Source organism: Biomphalaria glabrata, chromosome 2, assembly GCF_947242115.1.
Source record: "Biomphalaria glabrata chromosome 2, xgBioGlab47.1, whole genome shotgun sequence".
In the NCBI taxonomy this organism is placed as follows: Eukaryota; Metazoa; Mollusca; class Gastropoda; family Planorbidae; genus Biomphalaria; species Biomphalaria glabrata.
The window spans coordinates 11,853,619-11,876,589 of NC_074712.1; the positions used below are offsets into that span (position 1 = coordinate 11,853,619).

A 22,971-nucleotide genomic window follows, 5' to 3' on the forward strand; every position below is an offset into this window, starting at 1 on the left:
TTGAAATCTCAGGAGATACTAAATGTCCCGACAGTGATAAACATAGAAGACTATAGAAATTCCTCGCTCGGAAGTAACACCATCAGTGAAAACCCTTAAAAGGGAAAAATCGGCCAGAACCCTAACCCATTCCTGGTGAACTTCTACAGGCGGCAGGAGAAACTATAACATGGCCACATTTGAATTAGCTTGTGAGCCTTGGACGCTGGCTGCAGAGCGCTAGAAAGGAGAATCCTAGCAATGGAATGGAGAAGGATCCTAAGAAAAACATTTTAATACCACATCAAAAAACCAAGACCTTAGACACAGGGTTACTGCAGCAATTTGACCCGATGATGACCTGCTAACAATGTTAAAAAAAATGGGAAGCTAAAAAATATATGCCATATTACAAGGTCTTCGTGGCTGGCAAAAGCCTTCCTTAAGGGAACAGTACCAGGAAAAAGAAGAAGAGGTAGACACAGAAAGCGATAAGTAGACAACATAGAAGAGGTTTTAACTAAGGCAAAAGACGGAGAGAAACGAAGACAGGTGGTCGACGAATCTTGCATGGTGCCCCAACTGTCTAACAGACTAAGGGCTAAGTGAAGGTAAAAAAATTGCATGACATACTCAAACCTATTTATTCAACTACACTTCTTTTAAAGCTGTGTTGTTGTTTTTTTTTGTGTTCTTTTAAATATATTTGTTTATGTTTTTTTTTTTAAACTTGAAGGTTACCTCACTAAAGACAACTTTAGGGTTTGAAGATCACAGAATATCTTATTCAGCAAAGACTTTTGACGAATTTCTGAGGCTACAACTCAAAAGTCAAACATTTCTTCAGGACGTAATTGCTGTCCCTACATTCGAGCATCCATTGGAGTGTTTTAATCAGCAGTTAAGTCATTCATTTACTTATCATTGAAAAGTTCTACTTGTCTTGTCTGATATTGCTTTTTTTCTATAAATAATATACAGTAAAAAAAAATGTACGATACATTAATACAGGTTTTTGAAATATGGTATCGTAATAATAATATTAAGAATACAATTTTTAAAGCGTGACAGACGGCGGTACTGCTGCAGACCTGCCACATCACCAGAACATTTTTTTAGTGGAAACCATTTCAAAGGACTACAATAATTTTTTTTCTCTTTATCGAAGCTCGACTTGAATGAATATTCTTTTGTTTATAAAATAATAATAATACTTTTTATTATTCATGAACAAAAATTGTTTTACAAAAGAACATTTTTGTTTTAAATTAATTTACCATTAATCTTTTTTTTTTTCTCTTTTTTTAAATATTTTAGCTTACACCTTATGTTTATTCTCTATAGAAAAATAAATGTTTAACGCCCTAAAGAGAAAATGATTCATGAAGGGCTGTATAGTAATTTGCAATGCGTAGAAGTAGTCTATGCCATTTAAGGCTGACACAATAATTTAAATGTCATTTTAGTTGCCGGGCAACCTCCAGTCGCTCCGAATATATATATTTTTTTTGTAAAATGGTCTTAAAATGAACGAATTCTGAACATTCACGTCAAAAAATTGAACAAAAAAAAGAACAACTAGGGAACATTTCATGGACAGAGATAGAAATAGTTTTTGTTTTAAACATACAATGTACACATTTATAACGTTTTGATTAGCTAAGTATATTAAAAGTTATGTTATAATTTCTGTACATAAAATATTTAAACTTTATTAATCGTTAATCAATATTTTTTAGTTGGCAACTGCTGTCTTTACAAATAGCTTACCTGACATTGATTAGTGATATATTTCAAACAAATTGCTTACCTGACATTGATTAGTGATATATTTCAAACAAATAGCTTACCTGACATTGATTACTGATATATTTCAAACAAATAGCTTACCTGACATTGATTACTGATATATTTCAAACAAATAGCTTACCTGACATTAATTAGTGATATATTTTAAACAAACAATTATCCCCATCATTTGTATTGACCTTTTTTTTCCTTAGGTTATTTCTTAAGGTAATTTACATCACTCAGTATTTCTCATGATTGTTTTCTCCACTTTTTTCCTGTTTTAAGTTTTTAAGTTTATTATTGATTAAATTATTTAAACCAGATTTAAAAGACGAAAGATTTCTTTGTTAACTTAAAACTTTTTCATAAAAAAAAAAAAGAAAAAATTACCGTTGTTAAAAAACATTGAGGATTCTTGTGTGTTTTAGTTATTTAATGGTTCACTTTGTGTGTCGTAATGAGACAAAAAAAGGCGATAACTTTAGCGAGTATAGAAGCCACTAATAAAAGAGAAGTGAGAAAAGAACACTCTCCCCCCACCCCCACCCCCAAAAAAAATGTTGAACCAAGAAAAATGAAAGAAAAGAGAAATCTGAATAGAAAAAAACAACAACGATTGAACGATAAGAAGGTGATCATGGGCGTAGCCAGGAATTTTTTTCGGGGTTAGGGGGACATTTCTGCCACTCCGCGGAATAAAATTAATATATATATATATATATATATATATATATATATATATATATATATATATATATTGTTATAACCCTATTGGCGGAGTGATAGGGTAAACTGTAGTTTCAGCTGACACACGCACTACTCAGGCCAATTACACAGGTCAACGATAGACAAGGGACAGTACTGCTAGTACACGCAAGTATGACCCGTGTTAGGGTCATGTGATCGAAAGCCTTCACGGACGAGAGACGCCAATAGGGTTATAACAATATATAGGGCCGGTCTTAGGCTACTGCAACCTATGTGACCGAAATATCCGCACTTTCATGGAACCCGCGCTAATTCTAGGTGTATAAATTATTAAATAAAACCAATTTATAACTTAAAACAGATTTCCCGCGCACTCCTGTCGATTTACCAGGAGCTCCTGGAAATCTCCCGAAATTGCAAAAGATACGAAAAAGTCGTTAAAATATACGGAAATACGTAGAAAAAAATTGTCATTTCGGGGTGTCATTCAATATGGAAAACGTCAATCCTACGCGCTATTAAAAAAAAACGGCATTATGCATTAGTCGTAATTGTGTAATCAGGTAAAAGAAGCTTCTCGCGCCTTAAACTGATGAAGAATTACATGAGGTCAACAATTCTCATAGATTGATTGAAACATTAGGTAATTCTTGCTATTGAGCGGGATCTATGTGGGAAACAGAATTATTATGACATACTGTATGACTTTGATACACGCAAGGCTCGAAGATTTAAAGATAGATGCAACATCAGCAAAAAAGTATGCACCATGAAACAGAAAGCCATTCAATGTGACACCTGTGATGAATGATACCATGCATCATGTCTCCATATGAATACACCTGTGTATTATGCCTTAGGCAAAAAAGATGCATCATGGAACTGTGTACCGTGTGGGTTACCATAGTTTACATCAGGACTGTTTAATTCCTTTGATGCGGACACTTTTAACCCATACCACATCCTAAACACCATCCCTAAAGAAACTCACCAACCACTAGCCAGATCCACTCTTGTTAAACCTAAATCTACTAAAATTAATACAACAGCCTCACTAAACCAACCTACTAAAGAAGTAATACCAAAATACCATAAAACCTTAGTAATAAATTTTCAAAGCCTTAGGAACAAAAATGCAGACTTAGAAATTTTATGAGAATGTGAGAAATCAGACATAATTGCAGGAACAAAACTTGGCTACATCCTGAAATTTATAATGCAGAAATTTTCAATAGTAATTATGAAATTTTTAAAAAAGATAGGGCTGATAATCATGGAGGAGTTCTCTTAGCAATAAAAAACACTCTTATAGCAGAAGAAATTACCTTAACTAACTCAAAAAATATAGAATCTACATTTCTTAAATTAATACAACCTCAACATCCCTAATAATAGGCAGCATTTACAGAACACCAAATTCTAGTTTAGAATACATGCAGGAACTATGTAATCAGATTACTACACTTCAAGAGACAAATAAAAATGCAGTTTTTTGGATTATGGGTGATTTCAACCTACCTGATATAAATTGGAAAACACTAACCATAGATAAACAACAAAACCTTAAGGACATAAATGAGCTTTTCATAGAAACTTTACAAAACCTAAGTTTAGATCAAATAATTAAAAAGCCAACTAGATTAAACAACACATTAAATCTCTTCTTAACCAACAGACCTGGACTAGTAGTGGATTATGATTTTATCCCTGGTCTATCAGACCATAAGATCATAAAAATACAGTCAGATAAAAGCTATAGCCAATACAAAACCGAAAAGAAAATTCTTACTCTGGAATAAATGTAACCTAACACAACTACACCAAGCTGCATTAAACTTTCAACAAACATTCTTATTAGAAAATGACATTAACCAACCAGTTGATGACCTCTGGAATTTCATTAAAAACCATCTTAAAAGCATCATAGAAAATCATATACCAACTAAATACACATCAAACAAAATAAATAAATGCTGGTTTAATAATACACTAAAGAAGCTTTGTAAACAGAAGGAAAACCTATATAGAAAATTTAAAGAAACCAAGGCAGAAAGAGTTTACAAAAAGTATCTAAAAATTAAACACCTAACCCAAAAAAGTAAGCAGACAGCTGCAGAGTGAATACATAAACAATGTAATATCTAAAGATAACAACAAAAACCTATGGTCATACATTAAGTCTAAGAAAATGGAAACAACAGGCATAGCGCCATTAGAACATAACATAATACATAATGATAATGAAACTAAAGCAAACATCCTAAACAAATACTTTGCATCAGCATTCTCAGCCCCAGGAGACAAAGACATATTACTTAATTTGAACCAAGTAGACAACATAGAAGATTTAGCAGTACAAGAAAATGGAATTCAAAAACTATTAGCCAACACCAAACCAGATAAAGCGTCTGGACCTGATGGTATTCCAGCTAGATTACTCAAAGAACTAAGCAATGAGCTAGCCCCAGTGTTCAAAATACTCTTTCAGGCTTCGCTTAACCAGGGCAGAGTACCAAAGGACTGGAAAGAAGCTAATGTCAACCCAAATTTAAAAAAGTAGAAAAATCTGACTCAGGAAACTACAGACCAGTATCACTTACCAGCATCACATGTAAAATCCTAAAACACATAATATGTAGCAACATCATAAACCACTTAGACAAACATAATGTCCTCACCCCATACCAACATGACTTTAGGAAATATAGATCATGTGAAACACAACTAATAGGACTAATTAATGATTTTTCAAAAGGTTTAGATAATAGTAAACAAATAGATGCTATTTTATTAGATTTTTCTAAGGCTTTTGACAAAGTTCACCACCAAAATTTGCTTAAAAAATTAAAATATTTTGGCATTAATGGTCCACTGCATCAGTGTATTAAAGATTTTCTGATAGGGAGAGAACAAATGGCTCTAAATCAACACCGATAACAGTAAACTCAGGTGTACCTGAAGGAACAGTCTTGGGTCCACTCCTATTTTTAATTTACATAAATGATTTACCAAATTGCATTAGTTCAGGAACAAATATCAGATTATTTGCAGACGATTGCATAATATATAGAACAGTAAAAACAACACAAGACACAGATATTTTACAAAGAGAATTAGATGAATTACAGAAATGGGAATCAAATTGGAGTATGTCTTTTCGCCCAGAAAAATGTCAGTTGTTAAGAGTAACAAAAAAACTAAAACAAATTAATTCCATTTATCTTATTCATGGCAAACCAGTAACACAGACTAAAAACGCAAAATACCTAGGTGTTATGATAAATGAAAAACTGTCATAGAATCCACATATTGATGAAAACTATAAAAAAATCCAACAAAGCATTAGGATTTATTAAAAAAAATTTCTATAAATCAAATAAGAACATAAAACTAAAATGTTATTTAACCTTGGTTAGGCCAATAATAGAATATGCATCCTCCGTTTGGGACCCCTCAACTCAAGAAAACATTAAGAAACTGGAACAAACACAAAATAAAGCAGTGAGATTCATAACAAAGGAATATTCCCATTTGACTAGAGTAACACCATTAGTAAAATCACTAAATTTAAAAAGCCTTCAGGACAGAAGACTCAAAAGTAAAGTAGCAATTATACATAAAACACTGAACCATAATCTTCAAATACATAAACAAAATTTAATAAAATACTCTGAAAGACGCAAAAATAAAGGCACATTCCTCGTCCCATATGCTAGGACAAATTTGTACAAATACTTCTTCTTCCATAGTGCTATTAGAGCATGGAATGGGTTGCCTGAGCTAGCCAGGAAAACCAGTGACTTGGCAGAATTTAAGTCATTGGTTAATATGCATGACTAAATGCATGACGCGTAGGACGTAATCATCTTCTTTATTGAAGTAACGTCTGTATTATATAAGATAAGATAAGGTAAAGTAATTCTGTACCTAGTAAAGAATGAATAAAATGCATAGACGAATTTATTTTCTAATACAAACTCTTAAATTTTAAGTATTGTCCGCTTCCCTACCCAAACTTGGCCCGCGAAATCCGTTTCGAATAGGGCCCCACTGTGCTTAAGTCCGGCCCTGCTATTTAGTGTTTGTAAAATGTTTTACATGTTTCGGATGTTCCTTCAGAGTTGACGATAGTTTACTTCCTAGTCCAAACCTCCCGCATGGGATGGGAGCGGGCAGGGTTTGACAGTCCGGCGCGCAGCCATCCGTAGCGAGCTGTGAAAACGTGTTCTCCCCACCCTATTTTGTTTTTTTTCGTGGGGTGACTATCCGCAGAAATAAGAGAGTGATCTTTCCTTTACTTCTTGCTTGACCTGTTTAGGGAAGAAGAGAATAGGGTTATAACAATATATATATATATATATATATATATAAATATTATTCTGCGGAGTAGCAGAAAAGGAGAGTTAAGTCCAGGACAGCAGGGCAGTAAGGACGGTGTGTTACAAAGTGAGTTCTTGAAAATGTAGCTTTACAAGTCTAGAAGTAGACAGAGAGAGATGTGTAGAGTAAGTCAGATCTATTGTGTTAAAGCATTTCAAGTTGGTGTAGCCAATAGTGTTTTATTGGCTGTTAATGTATCTGTCATTAAACCGCCACGTTATCACTGGATACTCTTGTTGTCACGTTCTTGTGTTAGATGTGTTGTGTGTTTATCAGTGTTTAAAGAAGGCCTGATTGAGAAGAACGTAACAATATGTATAACCATAACCCCTCTGGCTACGCCCGTGTTTGTGATAGTTAAGTTATATGAATGCTTTTATCAAGTAGGTGTGCCATTGAACGAATCTTTTTACTTAGGTATGCGCTTGAACTATTTAGATGCTAACATACTTTACACTCTGTATGGAGATTTATTATTATTTTTTTGTATGTCATATACAGAAAAGAAACTTTTTTTTTTCCTTTTCCATTTGATAACAAACAAGTTGGCAAGGTTTTTTTTGTTCTTGTAACCGTAGCTACTGTTGTTATTCACTAGGAAAAAATTATCTGTTTATAAACAATTAAAATTACTAATTGGTCTGTTTTTTCTTTAGAGTTGATATAAACAATAAGTGTCTAAAATACAAAGAATATCAAGATTTGGACCTCTTAAAGGCATGTGCTCAGCTGTCAAGTAAAAGTTTTATTGTGAGAGACCGTGACGGGGATATGTTGTTCAACAACATTTTCTGTGCTATCTGTGACTTCGTAAGTATTTGGTTGTAGTCTTCAATTTCAATGATTATCACTATTGATGCTATAAACACGAAAGCTATTTATGTCAGGATATACACGAATTTTTGACAAATAACATTTCTGCTGTCAAAATAATAAAGAAACTGCCTAAATGATACCCCTAAACTTAAAGCAGGATTCATTTAAATAAATGGATGCCCTAGACATGATTTTTATATAGTTATAACCTTTTTTTTAAATTAGAAAGCTTGTGCCATTTCCATTCTGTTTGTCTGGTACATTTTTTTTACACGTTATTTCCCCCACCCCCATTATTCATTGTTCCCAACAAAGTGTGAATAAATCCTTAATAATGTTCGTAAATGTAATTAATTAATTAATTAAGTTTGATATTACTAAAGGGAAATACATTTTACAGTTCTGATACATCTGGCCATAGATATACATTTTTTTCCCCATGAATAAGATTTGTTTTGTTTTTAAAGTATTTCATCTCTATTTAGCTGGTTTAAAACCTTTAAAAAAAATTATCTTAACATAATTCTGAATTATTTTATTTTCTATGATGACACTTGATGTTCTATTTCTTATAATACCTCCGTTTCGGAGATCACCCTCTATTTAAGTGCACGGATTTTTTCCGTTCTATCATGTGTTCTACATTTCAGATTGATCAAATTTAATTAGAAAGTTTTCTGTAATATATATTGGGTGCTTCAGTATGTAGATAGCAAAAAATTAGCAACAATGCTGAGAACGGAACTACAAACGTGAAGCTGAACCAAGAAATGATGCAGACTTACTTCAGACTTAGACATAGATACACCCGCTTCGTTCCTAGATTCAATCATGATTGAGAGCAGACTAACAATAGTAAATCTGTACGAGTATACGAGTATAAATATTTTACAAAGCTTATATGGCAGAAATAACGTTTACAAACCTTTTTACCAGACGGATAGTTGATCTAAGCTTTGTAACAAAAAAAAACATAAATAATACTTTTAAAAAGCTTATACGATGTGAACTTGTATCAATTAGTTTGGACCTGTCTTGTATTTCAATTAGAAATAGATCTAGATCAGGGGTGTGCAACCTTTTTCTATAGAGGGCCGCATTAAATTGTTTTTTTTATTGGGGGTCGCATATATATATATATATATATATATATATATATATATATATATATATATATATATATATATATATATATATATATATATAATTTTTTTTACACTCCTAATTGAGGGACAACAAGAACTAGCAATTTCTGAAACTAATTTTACGAATATTTTTTTAAATTTTGTTTTTGTCTTTTTTTTTTTACATCACAACATTACACCACAAACGTACAGTTGTACTTAATGTGAAGTATTTAATTGTTTACACACGTGCATGATTTTCCGGACCTGTGGAACTAGCTTACTAGTTCTTATCCTTGTGACTGTTGTCAAATAACTGTCAGTTAGCATCGACTTGTAATTACACTTGTTTATTTTCAAACAATACACAATGCTATCATGGGCGTAGCCAGGGGGAGGGGGTTCTTGGGGTTCAAACCCCCCCCCCCCCGAAATGAAATTTCCCCCCCCCCGCAGGGGGTGGGGACAGACTTAAGTGACTGATTTTTGCTTTCATTTTGTTTATTTTAGGTGAGATTTTAATACTAAATCATCACTTACCACAGCACAGCCGAGGCAGTTTTTAGTTAAAAACCCTCTACCAGGGGGTTTTGAGTTTAAATCCCCCTACCAGGGGGTTTGAGATTTTAAAAACCCCTATCAGGGGGTTTTGAGATACAAATCCCTCTACCAGGGGGCTTTGAGTTTAAACCCCCCTAAAGGGGGTTTTGAATTTTAAACCCCCTATCAGAGGTTTTTGCAGTTAAATCCCCCTCTTCAATAAAACAAAACAAAAAAAATGCAAACAACAATCCCCAAATTCCAACAGCACAGTTGAGAAAGATTTTGATTTTAAAACCCCATCCAAAATTTACGATAAGCCCATCTTCAATAAAAAAAAAAATCAAATTACACACTCAGAATTCTATGAGCGTAGCCAAAGGGGTTTTGAGTTTAAATCCCTCTCCTCCAGATGGCTTTTTCTTTAAATTTTAAAACCCCTCCAGATGGTTATGAGTTTAAAATTCCCCTACAGAAGTTTAGAGATGAAAATCTCTCTTCAATATTATTTTAAAGCAAACTACAGTCACCTAATTCTATGATCGTAGCTAAATTGGGCTTTGAATTAAAAACAAAACAAAAAAAAAACCAGAGATTTTTTAGTTTAAAACCCCTCAACAGATGATTTGACGAAAAAACTTTCCTTTTCCGTATAAAATCTAAAGCAAAATACAGGCATGTAATTCCAAGAGCTTAGTCAAGAAAGGTTACAGATTTCTACCAGTGGCTTGGGCTCCATTAATTAAGTGTGAATAGTCTTCTGCCGAAATTGAAAATCATTAAATGTGTCTCAACATAGATGGCTTAGACAGATTTTAGGAGTCAGTCATAGAGATCGGGTCTAAATCAAAGAAATCATATGCCGAACTGGGAGTCGAATCCTTAGTAAGGTTGTGACAGAGCGTCGCATGAGGTTTTGTGGGACATGTTTTCCGACAAAATGAATTACGCAAAATAAGAGTTGCGGAAACAGCTTGCCGGAAAATGCGCCGAACGGCGCGAGAGGGTCTAAGTCAGTAAGAATAGCACATTAGGTTTTTGAAATAAAACTTTTTAATAGCAAGATAATGCACTGTATATACCTCAGAATATGCATTTTGTTGGCTTTCAATACCAGAAATAGTGCTCGGCGGCTTTTAATACCAGAAATATTGCTCGGCGGCGGGGCTTCGCCCCGCGCTGGGGGAGCGCTGCCAACTCCCCCAGACCCCCTTACTAGCAAGGGCGAGGAGTCTACAATAAACGTCTTCCAAAAGGGTCAGAATGTTATAAAGATTTATTATGTACACACACACACACACACACATATATATATATATATATATATATATATATATATATATATATATATATAAATTTTTTTCGCGGGGGGGGGGGGGGAGGTCGGGGGGGGGATCCAAAATCCTCCCCGAAAAAAAAATCCTGGCTACGCCCATGATGCGTATACACAGTGAATGTGGCCCCAATTATTGTGAAAATTTAGCAGCAGAGTTTTTTAAAGTGTGGAAATACAATATTTTGGCACCCATAAAACTCACGCGGAAGAACCGACTGCAATGGAACTCCATGTCATAATTTGCTTCGAAGTATGTCCTCTCGAGCTAAATAAACGTTTGCCCTTAATGCTGAGCTGAGAGTTTTGAAAACTGATTCCAAGTTCTTAAAATTTGCCCTCAAATTTCACAATCAAAGAATCATGATCAAGCAAAACATGAAGTCTGTTTTCCGCTCTTCATTAGAAATATTAGTAACAAGGTCACAGTTAATGCCCTTTAAGGTTCAATCAAACATTTGATCTAATGTTCCTCTTAATACCTTACCCATGCTAAGCCAGCAGATTCTTGTGTGGTATCCAACATCGGAACGTTTAGTTTCCAAATCTTTAAGTAGGGTCCTACTTCTCGGAACTACCTTGTGGTTAATACCCCTATCTCTGATACATTTTATCACTGAGATAATTTAGTCAATAATAAGTTTGATAGTCAATGCAGCTTAACGCTAACTTTTCCTATTTATAGTTTATGGTAAGGATACTGTTCTTTCATTTATTTAAAACTATTTTTTCTCTCTGTCAAAGCACGGGGCCATCCGTTGTTACACTTTCCATCTAGTTCCATCCAACTCAACACTTTTAAACCAGTTCTTCATAAGTATTGCCGATAAGAATAGTCTTCGATGACTTTCAATTTTTTAGAATGACATGTAGAGACATTGTTTCTTAGCCTTTTCGTCATAAATAATAAGAATCAGAAGTTTCAATGATATAGAAATATTTAAAATTATTTTATTTTTAATATATTTGCTTTTTTTTTGTATATAATTTGTGGGTACACCTGATTTCTGTAGGTGTTTGCGGGCCGCTTAAAACACTCCGGCGGGCCGCAAGTGGCCCTCGTGTCGTAATTGGCCCACCCCTGATCTAGATCATTGTTCTTCAGCCTTTTTAGAGCCTACCACCCACTTTTCGTATTTTTCCCTTTAAAATAATCAGCCAGACCCCCCCCCTTTCTAAGAAAAATACTAATAATTCATTCATTTAGACTTATTTTAGTTGAAAGCTTCAATTTCATTGGTTGATCTAGCTCTACCTGTCTAAAGTCCATTAATTAGGATACGCCTACATCTACTATCTAGATTATATTATATAGAGTCTGTATCTAGATCTAGAATAATTATATAGCTAGTCTAGATCAGACTCAGTAGATCTACTGTCTATACAATATTAAATATACTTCTACTTTTAGATCTACTTTTCAACGCCAATATAATAATAATAAGGCTTGTCATTCAGTCCGAAGATTCATGAAGATCTCGAATGCAATATTCCCATCGATACGCAGCCCCAGCTGTATCCAACACATTTATCCACAACCAGGGCAAGCATATAACCATTGTCGCCTGTGGTCGATTAAGATTTTGTTTTTCATCGTCTGCGTCTGTCCTCGGCAGTGGATTTCCTTTTGGTCTCAATTATGCATTCCGCGGCCTTTGTGAGTGACCTCCAGCTGTCTGTCTCGCTCACCAAAAAATACTGTTTTTGGCATACGTTCTTCTTATCTTATATAATACAGACGTTACTTTAAAAAAGAAGATGATTACGTCATACGCGTCATGCATTTAGTCATGCATATTAACCAATGACTTAAATTCTGCCAAGTCACTGGTTTTCCTGGCTAGCTCAGGCAACCCATTCCATGCTCTAATAGCACTAGGGAAGAAGGAGTATTTGTACAAATTTGTCCTAGCATATGGGACGAGGAATGTGCCTTTATCTTTGTGTCTTTCAGAGTATTTTATTAAATACCCCATACGGGGTACGTGTCCTTTCCAGCTTAGCTTTCGGACCATAAGAAGTCCCTTTAGACTACTCCATACAGGCGTTCGCAAGGACATCGTTGTTTGTATTGCTGTCTGGCCACCGTATGTTTATGATGGAGCTCAAGCATTTTTGGTGAAAGCGTTAAGTAGTGTTAGTTGTTTTATGTATAATACCCATGTCTCAGATTCATATAGAAGGGTTGAGAGAATTACTGCTTGGTAAACACTTTTTTTGTTTAGAGATGGAGCGATCTATTCCGCCCACTTAATCCTGAAAGCGTCAAAAACCACTACTGGCTTCTACTTCCTTGAAAGCGAGGTGCCATTCAATACTATGCTTTCTAGATATGTGAAGTGGTCTACCACGTGAAGGGGACGACCATTTACGTTGATCTTTAGGGCTGAGTAGGTTTTATTGGGTCACTTCTGGAACATTACTTCTGCTTTCCCAAGGTTTATAGATAAACAGAAAGGGGCGAGATCGTTTTCAAATTCGTTGAATGCGATTTTGAGATCATGGTCCTTGTAAGGTCCACGAAGGCAGCGTATATATGGGTTTATATAATGTACTACACTTAAATCTAGCCTGAATTCAAGACTGTCTAAAACTCTATATCTAGACTGCCTAGAGTGCCAATAAATTCTTATTATCTTAGATTCTGTTTCTACCACATTTATATCCTAGATCTATATTCTAGAAGTAGATCTTTACTGATTCTATAGTTACAATTTGATTTCAACATGAATATTTATGATTATATAGATTACAGATTATAACTAGATTTTATAGATCTATGACTATTGTGACAAGGTCCATGGCATGTGTGAGATCAATCAAAGCAACTAAAATTATTGGACTTTATCTAAAACAAATTCATTCATATATTCACATGCGATTTTTTTTTTATATATTTATAAGGTTAGCATTATTTTGACCAATGTCTCACAACGACTGTTAAGAGAAATCAGGTGTAAACATCAGGAGAAAACACGACCGCTTAACTCAAGAAAGCATTAAGAAATTAAAACAGACACAAAATAGAAAGTGAGATTCATAAATAACGAATATATAAAATTGATTACAGTAACACCTTTTTAAAAACACATTAAAAATCATTAAAGTTTTAAAATTAATTTTCTTTTACTACGATTATCAATGTGTATGGAATTCTGTATCGGAAAATGCCGGGTACTTGAAATAAGCTAGTCCTAAAAAAATACACAGATCCTAGATAAAAGTCTCATCAAATAAAGTACTTTAAATGTGTAGTTTCAATCGCTAATTTCAGGTCTTTGCTTTTTGTAGCCTTTATTGGGTTATATCCCAACTACCCGTACTTTTGTGCAGAATTTGATTCTCTATCAGGCACACATAAAATTATAGCATAATAATGTCCGTTTAATTTAAAAAGCGAACCGTAAATGCAAAGATAAATAAGAAAAAAGTTAATTCCGGCCCAATTTATGATTCTAGTTTTTAATCAAAGAAACGAAACGCAACAAAGCCCATTATTTTGCATGAAAAGTTTCACCTTTTAAGGTTAATAAACGTAACTTATGATTCAAAACATTTTGAATGAAACAAATCAATAAACTAGATAATAATAATTTCTGCTAAGCCCGCTTGAGTAGGAAAATAACAATAACGAGGGAGAATAAGAACTTGCAATATAATATAATATAATATAATATAATATAATATAATATAATATAATATAATATAATATAATATAATATAATATAATATAATATAATATAATATAATATAATATAATATAATATAATATAATATAATATAATATAATATAATATAATATAATATAATATAATATAATATAATATAATAATACTTGTAAAAAAAATATTTACCAATTTTTACACACATAGCGCTATTTCATGCTTTTTGCTTTCTCAATAATCTAGGATCATAACACTTTTCTCTAACATTTATGACAACTGATGGAAAGGAGTGAATCTGGGTCGATTTTGCTGTAACTGGTTATAAAAGCATTTTTTTTAAAAAGGGAATGACCTGAATTCGAACTCGGGAATAACCACATTGCAAACCAATCTGCTAGTTAAATACTTATAATTAGAGTAGATTGTCTTGTTATATATAGTAATAACTGAAAGGAGACGACTCTAGGAGACAAAGATATTTTGTACATGAAGACATTACAAACGCATATGGCATCTGCCTTGAGCACAGCATCTTCATCTCGGCACTACAATTCGGCGGAAATCGTTCTCTCCTAATAATGTCAACATCCTTCCTAGTCTAGTCACTAATAATGTGCACCTTCTTTCTGCACTATCTTGGATGGCAAGGTTATAACAATATTATTCATTATCATTTAGAGCGGCGACATATAAATGGGTATAACTCAGCTTAAAATGGCTTATACCAACACTTCAGTTAGATATAATTTGTTTCCATTGTTTGAGATAAAACAAACAAAATAATAAATAAACAATAGTTAATTTTTAATAATGATTAATTTGTTGACAGGTAAAAGAAATAATTGTGCAATATTTCAGCTTGGTCAGAGATTGGGTGTTGGAGAAATAACGTGCACACGTTTTTAACTATACAGACAGAGTGAGTTGATATTAAGGTTTGTAAAAAAAAAAAAACTCGTTTACATGTTGCATTAGTTTCTCTATATAATAAAAGTGTATGTTTAAGCTTTATTCACAAAGGTTGTCTTTAAGAATTACTCCACGCGCACTGGAAGTATAGATTAGCCAGAGCACCATATATTATACACATGTCTAGCCTTTTATTTCATTACAGAAGCGCTTTCCCCTTCTCCTGATAAAAGAGGGCTGCCATAATCGTCAAAACATGCCATCCAAGTTTCCGGAGTTGCAAAGGTCAATAGGGTTGAATTTCTTCCCAGAATCAATCATGGTGGAGAGCAAAAAAGAGCATAAAAATAAAACCAATCAATCAGAATGTTTGGAACCTGAATGGTCTGCCCCTGATGTAAGTAATAATAATGTAATTTTATAGGTTTTGTTAGTATTGAGAAATTAAAACATTTTTCTCATCATGACCATTTCCTGCTGAAATAGCCCGACCGTTTCATGCCATTTTGAGTTCTGGCCAGCCATATTGCGAAATGTCCAGCCAGTTTGCAATTGTCTTGCCAATATGAACTGGACAGCCAAATAGTAAATTGTCAATTTTTCAATTTTGTCCTTAATAATTACAAAATGCAGTATTGGTAATTGTATTTTTCCCACAGGGCAGCTGTTTACAAATTTATTGTACTGAAGGTAAACATCTAAGAGATGATGAGTGTGTGGAAATCATCAAGGATGTTGTCGGTATCGAATACAATCTAAATATGATGTTTGTCCTCGACAATGAAGACGACTACAAGACCTGGTTAAAATTTCAAAAGAATTTCTCTCACATTCAATTGATTCAGTTATTTACATTACATGTAAGTAAATGTATTTAAACACACAGAATAGATCTAGTTGTCACACAATTATACTTTGTTTTGATATCCAATATTATATTTTTTTTAGTTATTGCAAAATACAATTAGCTTTTTGTTATCTCGGGTGATATAAAATAAAGTAAGTGTAATTTTTTTTAAAGGTATATGCTTTGTACATTAACGTTTTTATCAAAATTTCTAAGCTCTTCTTGTTATAGCTCTTTAAAAGATACTTTCAAATAGATACTTAAAAGCCGATGAGGACAATAATTCATTCATTCATTTACTGATCATTAATAATTCTTTCTATTTGAGATGGAGGCAAAAATAAGAAATTTTAAAATGTTAATACTTATCTTGTGTCTAGTACAACTAAGCACCTTTCAATATCGAAACTACTGCGGTTAATTTTCAACTAAATTATTTTTATAAGCAGCTTTTTAACCGACATACTAATGTATGATAGTAAAAAATGTGTAGTTTTTTCTCTCCAAGTTTAAATTCTACACATTTTTTAAAAATTTTGTTGATCTAGGAGCAAATTTAAAAAACAAGAGCATTGAATATCGGCAGATGTGGAATCGATTTATTGTTTAAGGTTACATGATAGTTGGCAGATGTAAAATCGATTTATTCTTTATGGTTATCTGGTTGTTATCTGCGCCTTGTGAAAAAACAAGATCACCTTTCAGACATTTCGGGCAGATTATTAAAGGTCACCTGTTTCTGTGTCCCACCGTTAGTGATGGTGTCATGTGGCCAGCACAACCACTATCCACCTTTACTTTTTTTTCACACTAATGCTAGGTACCCATTATAGCTGGGTGGACTCAGGTGCGCCATAAAGATCACATTCCTCACCAGGGTTTGAATTCGGGACCACGAATCGGAATCCAAGCTGTTTTCCACTCAGCCGCCGTGCTTCTCTCGTACAAGTGAAGTAACATCATACAATGGGCGTGCTGGGTGCAAGAAATTTGCCCAGGCATTACCTTACAATCTGGACTGCAAATACTCAACATTTTGTTATAACGTGGGGTTGAAACAAAAAACAAATCATCGTTTCCCAGTTGCCATTATCTCTCTGATTATTGACCTCTCGGCGTAGTACCATCCGGATGTAACGAATCAGTAATCCCGGTAAAATAATTACTTTTACAATACTTCAAATATTAAAAAACACAATCCTCAACCTCTCAATCGAGAAATCCAAACTTAAGTCCCGTAACTCACTGAGGTCATTTACGCTCACCAGGAAAAAAAAACAACTCGTTAGTTTGTATGAGAAAATAAAATGGTTAGACAGAGAGGAAGGGGCTTAAGGCAATTTGTTGAGCATCCAATTCTCTTTGAGAATATACCGAAAACATTGTTTGTCCTTTTAAAATTCCTGCCAATTTTTTTAAACAAAATGTATGTCTATCTGGAACTATGGGCATTTTGTTATTTGTTGATCACTTGTTGTGTGTTCTATAAGTTTATTGAAGCCTAAAAGAATCTTGGTAAAAAGATACAGGCCATGGGCGTAGCCAGGGGGGGAGGTTTTGGGGTTCAAACCCTCCCCCCCCCCGAAATGAAATCCCCCCCTTGGGGGGGGATCGGAATTTAGTGAATGATTTTTTGCTTTGGTTTTGTTTATTTTATGTGAGTTTTTAATACTAAACCATCAATTGCCCCAGCACAACCAATGGGGTTTTGAGTTAAAAAACCCTTACTAGGGGGTTTTGAGTTTAAAACCCCCTACCAGGAGGGTTCGAGTTTAAAAACCCCTACCAGGGGTTTTGTGTTTAAAACCCCCTACTAGGGGTTTTGAGTTTTAAACCCCCTACTTGGGGTTATTGCAGTTAACCCCCCCTCTTCTATAAAACAAAACAAAACAAAAATGCTAATGAAAATCCCCTCATTACAAGAGCACAGTTTTAAGGAAGATTTTGATTTTAAAACCCCCTCCAAAATTTACGATAAACCCCCTCTTCAATATAAAAAAAAGTTAATTACGCACTCAAAATGTTATGAGCGTATCTAAATGGGTTTTGACTTAGTTTTTAGTTTAAACCCCACTTCAGCGGGGTTTGAAGGTAAAAAATACCTCTTTAATAATAAAAACAAAGCAAATTATGCACTCAAAATGTTTTGAGTGTAGTCAAAGGGTTTTTGAGTTTAAACTCCCCTCCAGTGGAGTTTGAAGCTAAAAAGTACCTCTTCAATATAAATAAAAGCAAATTACTCACACTAAAATCTATGAACGCAGCCAAAGGAGTTTTGAGTTTAAACCCCCAGCCAGGGGGGTTTGAGGCTAAAAAATACATCTTCAGTGTAAGAAAAAAAGCAAATTACGCACTCAAAATGCTAAAAAAACCTCCAGATGGTTTTGAGTTTAAGATCCCCCTACAGAGCATTTTAAGGTGGAAAACCCCCAACAGATTATTTTGACGATAAAACTTCTCTTTTCGATATAAAATCTTAAGCAAACTACAGTCAATTAATTCCAAGAGCGTATTCAAGAGTGGTTACACATTTTACCAGTGGCAGGGTTCCCTTAATAAACTGTAGTGAATAGTCATCTGCCGAAATTGAAAAACACTAATTGTGGCTCAACAAAGATGGCTTAGACAGATTTTAGTAGTCTGTTATAGAGATCGGGTTTAAATCAAGGAAATCCTATGCCGAACTGGGAGTCGACCCTTTAGTAAGATTGTGAGAGAACGACGCATAAGGTTTGCGGGACATGTTCTCCGACAAAATGAATTACGCATAAGAAGAGTTGCAACGATATTCTAGTATAACTTGACGCCACTCATTCATTGAGGTCCTCATGGCAGGTGGAAAGAGGCTTCAGACATTACCAGTGACAGATTCTTATGGAAACAGCTTGACGTCAAATGCTCCGAACGGCGCGGTAGGGTCTAAGTCAGTAAGAATAGCACATTAGGTTTTTGAAATAAAACTTTTTAATAGCAGGAAAATGCACTGTAGATACTTCAGAATATGCATTTTGTTGGCTTTCAATACCAGAAATAGTGCTTGGCGGCGGGGCTTCGCCCCGCGCTAGCGCTCCCCAGACCCCATTGCTAGTAATGGCAGGGAATCTACAATTTTATAGAAACAGCTTGACGGCAAATGCGCCAAACGGCGCGGGAGGGTCAGAAAAAGTGCTTGGTGGCGGGGCTTCGCCCCGCGCTGGCGGAGCTCCTAGCGCTCCCCCAGACCCCCTTGCTAATATTGGCGGGGAATCTACAATTTTTCCACTAACTTATGGAAGAACCTATTCTAGGGCACAATAAACGTCTTCCGAAAGAATGAAGTGTCAGAATGCAATAAAGATTATTTACACACACACACATACACATAAATACATATAAAAAAAAATTCGCGGGGGGGGGGGGGTCGGGGCGGGGAGAAAAAAATTCCCCTCCAAACCCCCCCCCCCCGAAAAAAAATCCTGGCTACGCCCATGATACAGGCTATAACATTAAATCGAAAATGCGTTAGTTTTAACATTGTTCAGTTGTTGTTTTTTTTAATCTTTTAAGAAAGATAAAACTTGGACCTATTCTGACATTAGAAGATAATATTAATACCTCTTACAATGTGGTAAGGAATATGCTGCCTCTTAGCGGCCCATTCGGCATTCACGGTGGCCAATCGGGTGTCGGACCTCATGTCATTCACCCATATAACCAGTCTGTCCCTGAATATCTAGAAGCTTTGTACTCTCTTGTAAGATGTGCTGTGATACTATGAAAAACAAGGCAAGGTCGTGTACATCTTACAGTTACAGCGCTAGTTTACGAGATATAAACTGGAAGAACGGACGGACAGATACCTCAAAAATAATGGTGTCTATTTCTCTCTCGGGCAGCTAAAAATAAATTTTAGCTAGAAAACTTGAAAATATACATCTTGAGCATACTAAACATTTTTGGGTATTTCCGTATTTGTTGACATTTTAAACAAATGATTAGGAAAATTTCGCGCATGTCTTCTAGATCCAGATCTAAAGGTCTGTCACGGCAATAGTGTAAATTCTAGTAGATCTATACATTCGCTATACATTCGCCTAAACAGGATCCTTTTTCGTTGATAAGGGGAGGAGAAAGGAGAGGGATAAATGTGTTACTTGTTTTTTTATCTAGCATTCACTAGTTACAAAAATAAAAACAGAATTGTATAAAAAAGGTGCTTTTTTAGAATATATTTTACTTAAAATGTTTTTCTTGTTAATATAATCGTTTCCAGTGTAAAACCCGTTTACGAAAATCATTAATTAATGCAGTCTTGTTTTTACATGCATATTATTTTTTTTGTAATTTTATATCACAGATTGAAGTTGAACTTCAACTACTTGATAGCAAATATAAAATTGCCACTGTGCTCAAAGAAGGCAATGATCCTTGCAGATTAGAGAATGTTAAGGGAAATAAATCACAAGTCATATTCACCACTCAAGGAACTGTTGTGGCCCCTGTGTCTATGTCAAGAACACAATTTGAACAGAACATAATTACTAATCTAATGAGACCTTTTTTTCCTATAAATCTATCACCCACAGATTTTGTTCAACTTGAGCCAGTTGTCATTCTAAGAGAGTCCGTGCTCGGTAAATTGTATTTGCAAAATCTGTGTGACTTAAGCAGTCAAACTAAATTCGTATACTTTTACATGTACAACGAAGGAGAAGAAATTCTTAAACATGTGGTGACTTATCAAAATGAGTTAGAAAATGTTTTATTTCATATGGACATTTGGACGTATCATTTAGAAACTAGATACTCCAGACCATATGAAAGAAACCGTCTACATGTTAGCCAGATACTTGTGTGTAAGTTTGTAAGTTTTAACCAAACAGATTACCTGATGACCATTAATGATTCAGTTATACCACCGGAAGTGATAATAACAATAAATCTCAACGTGACTGAAGTATAAATAACAGACAATAAGGAACTTATCATGATCGATATCAATACAAACGGAGGACTGGATGTCTGTACCGACTTACTGGACATGAAACTAAAGGGACATAACAATTAAAGGTCGGAAGAGTGAAAAGAATTAAAAAGAGCTAATTCTAACTTTGCAAAGTTCTTTGGATAAATTTAATTACATTTTATAATTCATCATATCCTAAATGTTCAATGTTAAGTAATATAACTTACATTATAAAATGTAAAAACAACATAAGATCGGTGATAAAATTATAAGAGATTAATAATCTGAATCTTCCTTTGGCTGCAATGTGTACCATTAATATTTTATATGGCCATATTATGCATTTTTTCTACATAACAAAAATCATGTTGTGAAGGAAAAATTTCCCTATTGTTTTTATGGCCGATTCTAAAACAGTAAGCCCATCTTAGCATTAACCGATATATCGCTTACTTCAAAAAAAAGTTTAAAGTTATTATTTTTTAATTCATTTCAACAGATATATTTTCTTAAATATACATTTAATAATTGATGACAGCAGACTTAGAATAGTTTTCTCATTGTCTATTGACTAAAGTGGTTGGACAGTGATTTACTTAAGATTTAATTTTCTATGTCAGAAATGTCTAATACCAGCAGGTCATCTTAGGCCTAAACTGCGATGCTTTCCTAAGCATAGAAATTTATCTTGAAAACTGCTTGTTGAAGCCGCAGCAATTAAATACTGTTATTGACATTTTTTAGTCACTGATACAATGTCAACTTCTGCTAGAAAATTAAGTTGAATTCGTCATTGTAAAAGTTTCACCAAATTGATCTTTATTATTTTAATATTAATATGAAACTGTTAACTGCATTAAATGAGAATTTAAGCATACATTCAACCAATAATAAAGTAAGTCAATCATATAGATTATACATACATTGTACATATAGTCATTATCTTCCATAATGTGATAAGAATAAAGCTGAAATTATATTTCCTACATAGATTACGCTCAATTGCCAGATATACCAAATGTTTCAATCTATCTACAAGAATAGTTGAACTCCATTAGTTTGAAGCGCGAAAAGCTCCTTTAACCAGATCCCACAATTAGGGGGAATTCCATATTGCCGTTTTTTTAAATAGCGTATAATCGGCGTTTTCTATACTGAATGACACACCAAAATGACAATTTTCGTCTATAGATTTATGAGATTTGTTTGAGTTTTCAAAAGATTTTTAAAATTTCTGAAGAGTTTATGAACTTTTTCGTATATTAGCTATTTCAGGAGTTTTCCAGTAGGCCGCAATTAATCTGTTATAAGTTATAAAATGGTTTAATTTAATAATTTACACCTAGAATTAGCACGGGTCCTATTAAAAAGCTGGGCTTACTGCGGTCGCATAGGTTGCAGAGGCCCTGCAAAATAGCGGCGTATGCTACGACGTTGGTCGACTAGTAGTGTTGATTCCACAACTCAAAAGTGACTTGTCTACAACTTAACTGTATGAGGTGCCGTCTTTTGAATCGTTTACAAGCCACTTCCTCCAAGTCGTGACATCAGTCTCTCCCACTCCTATTACCTTTTATGTAAGCCAGACATTTAATTATTTGGATGGCAAGTTTAATTCTGGAATATAGGTGGAGTTATTTGCTAGGATATGGCCAAGTAGAATTAAAAGTAGACGCTTAGGCTGCTACTTGACACATATTAAAGGTTGCTTGACGAAATAAAATGATATATTAGATATTATATGTGTTGTTTTTTTTTTTGTTTAATTAATTAATAATTTACAAAAAAAAAAAAAAAAAAAAACAACGTTTATTTGTTGAGATAAAAAGTAAGAATAAAGACTGTGTATACATTTTTATAGGCCATGGTTTTAAATCAGAAGTTATTTGTTATATTTTAAAGTAATATAAATGCGTTCGTCAAGTAATTGTGCC

The 22,971-nt window shown here is 34.0% G+C and overlaps 1 protein-coding gene across 1 annotated transcript; it reads left to right on the forward strand.

Moving 5' to 3' along the window:
- Positions 1-767: 767 nt before the first annotated feature.
- On the forward strand, positions 768-21,894 carry LOC129924488 (uncharacterized). Its single transcript, XM_056019112.1, has 4 exons — positions 768-879; positions 7,515-7,668; positions 15,905-16,105; positions 20,429-21,894. Exons 2-4 carry the CDS (start codon positions 7,630-7,632, stop codon positions 21,032-21,034), a joined length of 846 nt encoding a protein of 281 aa, XP_055875087.1. The 5' UTR covers positions 768-879; positions 7,515-7,629; the 3' UTR covers positions 21,035-21,894.
- The last annotated feature ends 1,077 nt before the right edge of the window (positions 21,895-22,971 follow it).